Source organism: Zootoca vivipara, chromosome 6 (assembly GCF_963506605.1).
Source record: "Zootoca vivipara chromosome 6, rZooViv1.1, whole genome shotgun sequence".
Taxonomy (NCBI): domain Eukaryota; kingdom Metazoa; phylum Chordata; class Lepidosauria; order Squamata; family Lacertidae; genus Zootoca; species Zootoca vivipara.
The window spans coordinates 8,561,784-8,572,184 of record NC_083281.1 but is presented as its reverse complement, the minus strand read 5'-3'; the positions used below and the strand labels follow the sequence as shown (position 1 = coordinate 8,572,184).

The 10,401-nt window shown below is 49.7% G+C and overlaps 1 protein-coding gene across 5 annotated transcripts; it reads left to right on the top strand.

Moving 5' to 3' along the window:
* Positions 1–1,473: 1,473 nt before the first annotated feature.
* TICAM1 (TIR domain containing adaptor molecule 1) lies at positions 1,474–8,647 on the top strand. Of its 5 annotated transcripts, XM_060275382.1 has the most exons (3): positions 1,474–2,088; positions 2,343–2,762; positions 4,639–8,647. In XM_060275382.1, exon 3 carries the CDS (start codon positions 4,779–4,781, stop codon positions 6,912–6,914), a length of 2,136 nt encoding a protein of 711 aa, XP_060131365.1. In that variant the 5' UTR covers positions 1,474–2,088; positions 2,343–2,762; positions 4,639–4,778; the 3' UTR covers positions 6,915–8,647. The 5 variants fall into 5 exon arrangements, with proteins under 5 accessions (XP_060131365.1, XP_034974861.1, XP_034974864.1 ...); XM_035118970.2 differs by lacking the exon at positions 2,343–2,762; XM_035118973.2 differs by lacking the exon at positions 2,343–2,762 and having other exon boundaries at positions 1,474–2,098.
* Positions 8,648–10,401: the final 1,754 nt, after the last annotated feature.

Below are 10,401 nucleotides of genomic sequence, written 5' to 3'. Positions count from 1 at the left end.
GCTTGTAGGGATTTATGGGGCATAACCAGCACTTTTAATTGAGGCCCCGAAAAAGATCGGTAGCCAGTGGAGCTGTTGTATCAGGGGAGTCGTCTGTTCCCTGTAACCAACCGCAGTCAGCAATCAGGCGGCAAGCTCTTTGCACCGGTTGAAGTTTCTGAACACTGTTCAAGGGCAGCCCCATATAGAGAGTGTTGCAGTAGTCCAAACGGGATGTGACTCAGTCATATGTCACTGCGGCCAAATCAGATGTCTTAATCATAGAATATTAGAATTGGTGGGGACTCTGAGAGTCATCTAGTCCAACCCCCGCCCTATGCAGGAATCTTATCAATCTTCTCGGACTGTATCTTTTGTTTTTCTTTCTATAATACATACCAGCCTGCTACAATATTTCTTTTTCTATCAATTTTATTTCTTTTTAATGTATTATAGATACATTTATTTTATCATCCTATTTGCCTCCCTGGGCTCCTTTGGGTGGAAAAGCGGGTATATAAATCTACTAAAGGAATAGGAATAGGAAAAAGGAATAGGGAAAAAAATAGAGATTTGTTACAGCACACTTGGTCTTTATGCAACCTTCAGTCAATAGAATCATCGAGCTGGAAGGGACCCCGAGGGTCATCCAATCCAACCCCCTGCAATGCAGGCATCTCTCAACTAAAGCATCCACGACAGATGGCCATCCAACTTCTGCTGAAAAACCTCCAAGGAAGGCGAGTCCGCCACCTCCCAAGGGAGTCCGTTCCACTTTCAAATGGCTCTTACTGTCAGAAAGTTTTTCCTTATGTTTAGTCAGAATCTCCTTTCTTGTAACTAGAAGCCACGGGTTCGAGTCCTGCCCTCCAGAGCAGGAGAAAACAAGCTTTCTCCGTCTTCCATGTGACAGCCCTTTTCAAGGTGGCTCTCATATCTCCTCTCAACCTCCACTTTCCCAGGCTAAACATACCCAGCTCCTTCAACTATTCCTCATCAGGCTTGACTTCCAGACCCTTGATCATCTAGGTTTCCCTCCTCTGCCCATCTTCCAGCTTGTCAACATTCATATACTCCTATTGATGCAATTCTGGGCTGCATCAATAGGAGTATAGCATCTAGATCAAGGGAAGTAATAGTACCACTGTATTCTGCTCTGGTCAGACCTCACCTGGAGTACTGTGTCCAGTTCTGGGCACCACAGTTCAAGAAGGATACTGACGAGCTGGAACGTGTCCAGACGAGGGCAACCCAAATGGTCAAAGGCCTGGAAACGATGCCTTATGAGGAACGGCTTAGGGAGCTGGGTATGTTTAGCCTGGAGAAGAGAAGGTTAAGGGGTGATACGATAGCCATGTTCAAATATATAAAAGGATGTCATATGGAGGAGGGAGAAAGATTGTTTTCTGCTGCTCCAAAGAAGCGGACACGGAGCAACGGATTCAAACTTCAAGAAAGAAGATTCCACCTAAACATTAGGAAGAACTTCCTGACAGTAAGAGCTGTTCAGCAGTGGAATTTGCTACCAAGGAGTGTGGTGGAGTCTCCTTCTTTGGAGGTCTTTAAGCAGAGGCTTGACAGCCATATGTCAAGAATGCTTTGATGGTGTTTCCTGCTTGGCAGGGGGTTGGACTGGATGGCCCTTGTGGCCTCTTCCAACTCTATGATTCTATGAAATCCTTGCTACATTTAAATATACGTATAAACATCCAGAATTTCTTGCAGCTGAGGTCAGCGGGGCTTTGCTCCCAGGGGGATGAGGATTGCAACCCTAAGATGTAGAGAGCATGTGTGGTTTTGGTGCAACTGGCAGCCTGAGCTGGTGAAGCTCCTGGAGCAGAGCAGCAAATCAGAAGTTCAGCAAGACATTGCACTACCTACGCCCGGGAAACCGAAAGTTAAAAGTTGTGCTTTGAGGAAGAAAGGCAGCCCTGCATTCTGACGCTTCCAGGCAACTCCCCACCAGGGAGAGGAAACGGGGAGGAGGGTGTCTGGCCGATCAGCTTCCGCCTCTCAGTTCCTCCTCCAGCGCCAAAACATTCCAAGAGGGCTTGCAAACCAAGTTTGCAAAGGAAAATCCAGCTCTTTTTTTTTGCAGCTCCGTGCCAGGTAGGTCAATGTACGTAGTTCTCGCCGAGGAGGAATTCTATCCGTTCTCCCAGGGAAGTTAAAAGATTCTGGGCCTCTTTCCCAAGCCAGGCAGGCCCCCTACAACGAGCCACAACTTGAGCCAGACGGGCGGAACGAGAGGCTTGTTCTCAGCAGCAGGACACCTGCGATGAATGCAGAAGGGCAGCACCTTTAGTAAGACTGAATGGCTGAATCTTAAAGAGTTGGGTTTTTTTTTGTTTTTGTTTTTTGAGATTCCCGGGGCTTCAGCTGCCACCAAGCCCAATGGTGCTGCCTGGATCCGATCGGTGCCGAGTCCCAAATATACCAGGTTAGCAAAGGCTGAGCTAGGTGCAGCAGCGACACAGCCCAAGGCCTTTTCAGACGCTCCTATTTGAAATCAGGCCTTTTATGCAGACCCCATGAGGACTAGAAGCTTATTTTGGTTTTAGGAAAGGGCTGTAGTTAAGCAGCAGAGCCTGCAAATGAACCCACCCCCGGTAAATCTGACAAGCCCCTGCCTGTCAGTTTAGCGGAGGGTTGCCAGTCTTTTTCGAGCTACTGGGCACATTTGGAAATGTTGGGTCCGGCGCGAACACCAGCCAAACTGCATGCGGCAAGAAGGAAGGAGTGAGGCCATAACCAAGGTTGCCAGCACATGAGTCACCTTTAAGGTGAGGCCTTAAGGCAGCAAGTTCCCAATCTCATGCTAAAAGGGGGTTTTGTGGTGGGGGAGGCATGGCTCTGCACGAGATCTTGAAGAGCTGCTGCCGGTCAGAGCGGGCAGCACTGGCCTAGAAGGACCAGTGGTCTGACTTGGTCTGAAAAAAGCTTCGTGCATTTGGATTGGGCAAGGGGCTATAGATCAGTGGTAGTGTCTGTGTGTTGCCTGTTTTTTTTTTGGGGGGGAATCCACTCCTCTGCCTCCTCCAGTATCTCCAGCTAAATGGAGAACCCCAAGCAAAATCTTGTAAAAATAATAATAATCAAGTTTATATATCCTCCTCGCTTGTTACCTGCCTGCACCCATAACAGGGACCAGTTCCAGATTAGCTTAACTAAAGATATTTGAAACCAGGGGTCAACAAACTTTTTCAGCAGGGGGCTGGTCCACTGTCCCTCAGACTTTGTGGGGGGCTGGACTATATTTTTTTGGGGGGGGGGAATGAACGAATTCCTATGACCCACAAATAACCCAGAGATACATTTTAAATAAAAGCACACATTCTACTCATGTAAAAACACACTGATTCTCAGACCATCCGCGGGCCGGATTTAGAAGGTGATTGGGCCGGATCCAGCCCCTGGCCCTATGTTTGCCTACCCATGTTTGAAACAAACACAACGAGTCAGTCAAACAATATTCAGCAAGCCGATTCTTAGAATGGCCTTAAAATCCATCCACAAAGTGTTGTTTATTTATGTTTCAATCTTCCCAGTTGATAAAAATCCAGAGGGCTACATTAATTTAATTTTTCCCTTAACAGTTTTTCAAACTTCTGCGGGGTTTCCCGTAAGCCTGCCGATGCCGCAGAATCCAATAATTGTAGGGCTAAGGGACCCCCCGAGGGTCACCTAGCATGCAATGCAGGAACCCCAGCTAAGGAATCCCTGGCAGGTGGCCAGCCAACCTCTCTTTAGGAACTTCCAATGAAGGAGAAGCCTCCACCTCCCAAGGGGGACTTGCTTCCCACTGTCCAGCATCTCTAACCACCAGCAGGTTCTTCCTAAGGTTTAATTGGAATTTCTGTTCTTGTAATTTGAACCCTTTGGATCGGGTCCCACCCTCTGGAGCAGCAGGAGGAGAGAAATTTGCTGCATCTTAACGCGCTATAGCCTTTCATATATTGGAAGATATATATGAATGTGGGTGGTACCATTTTGGCTATATAAACATTGGCACTCACAGGCTGAACACTGGAAATAGAAGCTTGGGACGTATTTATTTGGGCTCCCAGACTTTGCTCCGTGGACCATTAGTTGCCCATGAGCTTCATCAGTCGGTGTGCAGATTTGTGGCTGAAGATGGGAGATGGCACACCCATTGCAGCAAGTACTCTTAACTGATTTTCAGCTGGGTTTTTATTGCTACTTTCATTTCTTACATTGCATTTTATTGCATCTACGGTTTGAATTCCATGGACTTAAACCTGCAGCGCAGCGTGACGTGACATAAAAGGAGTGGCAAAAAACACAACTGAAAATCAGTTAATTTGCTAAAATTGCTAAACCTCAGAAAGAAAGAAAGAAAACCCACTAAATCGTCTGCCAGGACCCTTAACAATTTATTATTATTTATTAATCATAATGAATTCATTTATTATAACGTTTTTATTTATTTCCATTTGAAAGATAAGATAATTAAAAAGCAGTTAAAAACACGAGATCAAGAAGTACATATAAAACAAGACCAATTCTTGATGGTTCTTAAGGACCAAAGGTTTGGGAACCACTGATTCATTGTTTTCTAAGCCATTAATCCAGGGCATAAATGAGGCTTGTCAAGACCCAGAGATGTTCCCAATATTTCCTCCACCTTTTACCTTGCAGGTTTGCACAGAAGACAAAACACCAAACCAAAAAAAACCAGAGGGCAAAGATGGTGGGCTGATGACGTCTCCTATTTCTCGAAAGTTTCGGTGAAGATCTGAGTAAGAGGTGGTGGACAAAATCTCACTGGGAAAAGGCTGATGGCCTGCCGGCATGGTGGAGAACCTCCCTCTGCTGCCACGCTTCCACCCCTCCAGGCCCCAAGATGCTCTTCCAACTGGGGCGTTGGCCTCGCCAAACCGTTCGCCAAGACAGCAGAGGGCTGTACGGCACCTCCGAGCATGGAGGGCATCTTCAGGGTCTTGGCCACAATCCCGGGAGAGAGACTGGTCCAGTACAAACACAAGCTGAGCTACAGCCGGCAAGGTGGGAAGAGTTGCAGGCTCCTACAGGCCATGATCCTCTTGACCCTGGGCAGAGAGACGGAGGCCAGACTGAGCCTGGAAGCGTTGGAGAATTGTGCTGCCGTGGCAGACATCTACAAGAACCACCAGCAGAGCTCTGCAGCCAGCAGGGCCGATCCAGCCCCCTTAAACCAGGATGCAGAAGTGGCGCTGGCTGTGGCCCGGATCTATTCGTTATTAGTAGAGGAAAAGCTCTGTGGGCCCCTGGCCAGAGACGAGGCTTACCGTATCGCCATCAAGGCTTTCCTTGAGAGTGATGTCCCAAGGTCTACTTTCGAGAGCCTCTTGAGCGAAGCTCAGCAGAAGTGCGGGCTGGATTTCATGCCTGCGGCGGCAAGCAACACCTTCAGCACTCCAAGATGCGGTGTGGGGAGGCCTCCCTCTGGAGCAGCAAAGAGCTCGCCCATGCCAGTTTTGCGTTCCTGGGCTCCCTCCGAAATCCAGCCTCTGCGCTCCACGGGCAGCCCGGCTTCGCTGCTCAGCCACCTGGAGATCAGCCAGTCTCCAACGTTGCCGTTCCTCACCCATTCCATTCAGCATGGTGTCCCTGAGCCCAGCAAGCTGTGTGGCAGTGGCCCCGGCTCCCTGGTGCAGCAAGGAGAAGGGGGAGCCGCTGTTGAGTTTCCAGCCAATTCTTGCTCTGGGAGACCAGCAGAGCCCGTTGTGCAAGACCAGGAGAAAACCAGGCAAACCAGCGATTCCAGAGGCAACCATTCTGGCTTGTCGGTTCAGCCTCCCCATAAAAGTACGCAGCCGCTGGAAGATGGAGAAAACAGGGAACCCCGAAGTCTGGTGGCCTCGGAACCGCAGGGTTGTGCAGGAGGTTCGTTCCAAAACTCACAAGCGCCACCCACACCTCTGCCTGGTTTAGCACTTTCTGCAACGTTTGTTCCAAGAACCGTGGAAGATTCCTCTTCCCCGAAGCAGAGCTTGGAGACTGGGTCCTCTTCAAGCTCTGGCCCTCCTCCTCCTCGTTCATCAGGACCCCCCTCGACAGATCTGCCAGCTGAGGAGCAACCCTTCTTCACTTTCGTTGTGGTCCATGCCCCCGAAGACGAGACAGTCGCCTGCCAGGTGAGGGAGCGGCTGGAGGCCCTGGGCGTTGCCGACGGGGCGACTGTCAGCGAGGACTTCCTGGTCCCTGGGCACTGCCAGCTCAGCTGCTTCCAGGATGCCCTGGATAACTCTGCCTTCACCCTCCTCCTCATGACGGAGAACTTCAAGAGCCGCTTCTGCGCCTTCCAGGCAAACGTGGCCTTGATGGACTCCTTCCAGCGCTTCTGCAAGACCAACTCGGTGGTGCCCTTCATTGCCAAAGAGAGCCCCATGAAGAGGCGAGAGATGCCTTGCCTGCTTGCGGCGATCGTGCCGCTGGATGAGACCTCGCCCGTCTTTGCCAGGCGGGTCAAGAAAACGTTCTCCCCAGCGGTGATCCGGGAGAAGAGGGCCCTGTGGGATATCTCAAGGCAGATCCGGAACCAGGAGCGCTTGAAGGAGCAGCAGAGCGATTACAGCCAGGCCCTGCAGCGCCTGTTGGCCCTCAGGGTCAGTTCGCAAGGTCCGATGCCCTCGCAGAGGGGCTTTCTGGGGCTGCAAGCCCCACCTGACCAGGGCTCGCAGCCATTTTTCTACTCTGAAAGGCCTCAACCTCAGCTGGGGCCTGATCAACTCTCCCATCCATATGTGTTCTCCCGGGGTTCCCCGGGGCTCATGTCTGGGGCACCTCCATCGCACCTCATAATCCAGAATGCCCAAATGGTCCAGATCGGAGACTACAACCAGATGCAGGTGGAGAAGGCAGGTGCGGCGGCAGCACTCAGCGCAGAAGAGGAAGAAGGTGGTTCGGACGGGAGAGAGAGACCTGGAGGCTGAAGCTCAAAGTGCCCGCACCTCTTTGTGGCGTTGTGATCAGGGGCACGGCCACATTTAGAAACTCTGTTCTGCTCCTCGTCGACCCAAAATGGGCATCAGAAGATATGGAGAGGCAGCAGGAAAAGGGAGCCCTCCTGGAATGAGTTGGTTCGGTTTAACGAAGTTTGTCAAATCACATCGGAAATGTCTGAACGACACCCAGAAGCAGTTTGCGTAACTCTCAGGGGAAGCAAATGAGAATCAAGTTCATTTTGGAGCAGAACAATTTCTCGCCGGTTGCCTGATTTGAGTTGACTTTCTTGCCGCTTTTTGACAATGAGCTACACCCGACGTGACTTGCGGCAAACATTCAAAACATCAGAATGCTAATACAGCCGTACCTCAGAATTTGAATGCCTTGCGACTTGAATGTTTTGGCTCCCGAACGCCGCAAACATGGAAGCGAGTGTTCCAGTTTGTGAACGTTCTTTGGAACCTGAACTTCCGACGCAGGTTCTGCGGGTTCCGATTGGCTGCAGGAGTTTCCAATCTGAAGCTGCACCTTGGTTTCTGAACGTTCCAGACATTCGGAACGGATTCCGTTTGACTTCCAAGGTACGACTGTATATGAAATACAGAGCATGTCAAAACTGACAGAATACAATTTAACAAACAGAATGAGTTCAACATTGCCAAAAACAAGAAAACAAAACACGCAGCAATCTAGGTATAAGTCCATATAAGCCAGTGTTTCTCAACCTTGTGTCCCCAGCTGTTGTTGGACCTATATCTCCCATCACTCTTGACTGTCTTGCTAGTCCCTGGCTAGTCTTGCTAGCTAGGGATGATGGGAATTGTAGTCCAGCAACAGCTGGGGACCCAAGGTGGAGAAACACTGATAAGCAAAGCAAAATTGAGAGTTAACTGACAATAAAGAATGGGTATAGTTCAGGCATCCCCAAACTGCGGCCCTCCAGATGTTTTGTCCTACAACTCCCATGATCCCTAGCTAACAGGACCAGTGGTCAGGGATGATGGGAATTGTAGTCCAAAACATCTGGAGGGCCGAAGTTTGGGGATGCCTGGTATAGTTCATCTCTAAGTTTATTCTCTTACCTGTGCTTTTGACCTCTTAAGGACTTCAACCCTAAAGACCATAATAGTTGGGGGAAAATAAATTAAACTGTTCACATTCCACTCTGTCTCTATTCACTCCGCTGCTTTCTTAGGGCACTTTTGGCCTAATCAATTTGTTCCCTGGCTTCTATTTGGACACGATTTTAACCTGGAATTTTCCTGCCCATTTCCCCAGTTTTCCACAATTTGCTGGTTCAGGCCACCCTGTCTCTCTGGAAGCTGCTCCACACAAAAACACTCCCATCAAAAACAAAAACGGACAAAGGTATCCACGTAAAGCTGACAGAAGTGCTTTGAAAGTGGAGCCAATATCCTTTTCGTATTTTCTGAGGACAGGGAAACACAGGGTTTAGCAGGGTGAAAGTTTGGGACAGCAGCTGTTTGCAGCGAACATTGTATGGGCAAAGGGGGAATTAAAATATGTGTGTTAAAGGATCAAAGCAATGGGTGCTACCACCCCCTAGGGTCGGTGGGATGACCCAGGGGGCGCTAATAGGTGAGGGGGGGAGCTGGGGACGCTGGAGGTTCAAATGAATATCGGACTTCGAAAAGCTGGTATCGCTGGATCAAGTTCACGAGTCTCTCTGAATTAATTAAACTCAATACTTTCAACTGGACTTTGACTGAATGTGTACTATAATTGTCGCCGTTTTGAATTTTATCGTGCTGTTATCTCCCTTAGCAGGTCATGTAAACCACTGGTTTTAGTGTGGCAGGGAGCACTGGGGGACCGAGGAGGAAGTGAGTGGCCTGGAAAAAAAAAGTTTTGGAACGACTAGATTAAAGGATCCATATTAAAACGAGGTGTGAATGGCCTTAAGTCTGCCTAAGTAGGTTTCATAGTTAAGCCAGTGGTTTTCAACCCGTGTGCCGTGGCACCCTGGGGTGACTTGAATGATGGTCAGGGGTGCTGTGGGCAACACTGTCCCTTTCCTTCTCTCCCTCCTCCGATGCCCTCTTGTGTCTCTGCCTCCCAAAGTCTTGCACGGCTGTTACAGAGGAGCGAGAGGCCAGCCAACCAGTCTCAGAGAGGCACTTGCCTGGAGACAGAGCCCATAAGCAAAGTCAGGTCCAGTCCGAAGGTCGGACATATGGCAGACAGTCCAGGGGTCAGGGAATCCAAAGATCCAAGCAGCAAAGCAGAAATTTCCACCACTGACTCGAGGCTGTAAGCCCTGCTTAAGAAGGCTGGAGCCAGCTGGTTCTCCTCTGAGTCCTTGAAGGCTGATCATCAGCAGGTGGAGTCAGTAAGCCTCCTGCCCCCTTCAGGCTGCTGTTCAACAGGCAAAGCTGTCTCCTGGCCCATGGGCCAGGGAATTGCTCCACCCCCTTGGATCGTTTGGGTTGCCCCTTTCTGAAGTTTTCTTCGCAACTCTACCATTCCTTTACAAAGGGGGGGGAATGAAATGCCTGTCGCACCACTGCTGTGAACAGAGTTGCCAGTTGTGTTTTGTTCCTGACAGGAACGTGATTACATTTGTATTAAGGCTTGCTAGGGCCAGTGGCGTAGCGTGGGTTGCCAGTGCACGGGGCTGTGTGGAGGGAGGGAAACGGATGGAGCACGCATGTGCATTCAAATCCCTTGAGTGTTTCAGGAGATTGCAGCCACAAAGATAAGAACAAGTCGTTCCATTGTCTGGAGAGGCCATTTCCTACAGCTGTTTTCAATGGAGCCCAGCGATGGAAGCACACACACACACACACACACACGCTACGCCACTGGCTAGGACAGCTCTTGGTTCAGGTGAGATTTGAATCAGACACAAGCTGTTCTTAATTCATCATTGCGAATAAGGCCACGAAAGTTTCTATCTCGCCCACTCAACTTGCTCAAAATCCTAGGGCACTCCCCTGTATTAAACCGAGTGTCGCCTAAGGTGACTATAGGCACGCAAGCTAGCTCTTGTTCTGCAGGAATGAAGGACCAGTGTTCTTGCAAAGCCCTCGCCTGGGGGGAAATCACCCCTGGCTGAAATAAGAGTGTGCTAAGTTTCTTGTTTCAAATGCAACCCTCTCAGCTGCTCAGCTCCAAATCTGGACCAACCTGACGGCAGCTTTTATTTTTAACCTGCTGGATCCCAACAAAGGCCAAAGCAATGGGTTACTCAGTACGGCTGGCACTCAAGGTTTCAGAAGCCTAGGTGCTTAATAATAGCAGCAGCAGCAGCAGCAGCAGAAGAAGAACCTTCCGTACCTAAATCTAGGTGCAGAAATTAAGCAAACTAAGCAGGTGCAGTGCTTTTAGGTTGGGGAAAGGCAAGCCAGCTTCAGTGCTGGCCATAAATCCTTAGGCTCAGGATTCCTTTGGGGACTGAGCTTGTGCCACTGTGTGCAGTTCTGGGCACCACCCCTCAAAAAGGAGATGGAATAG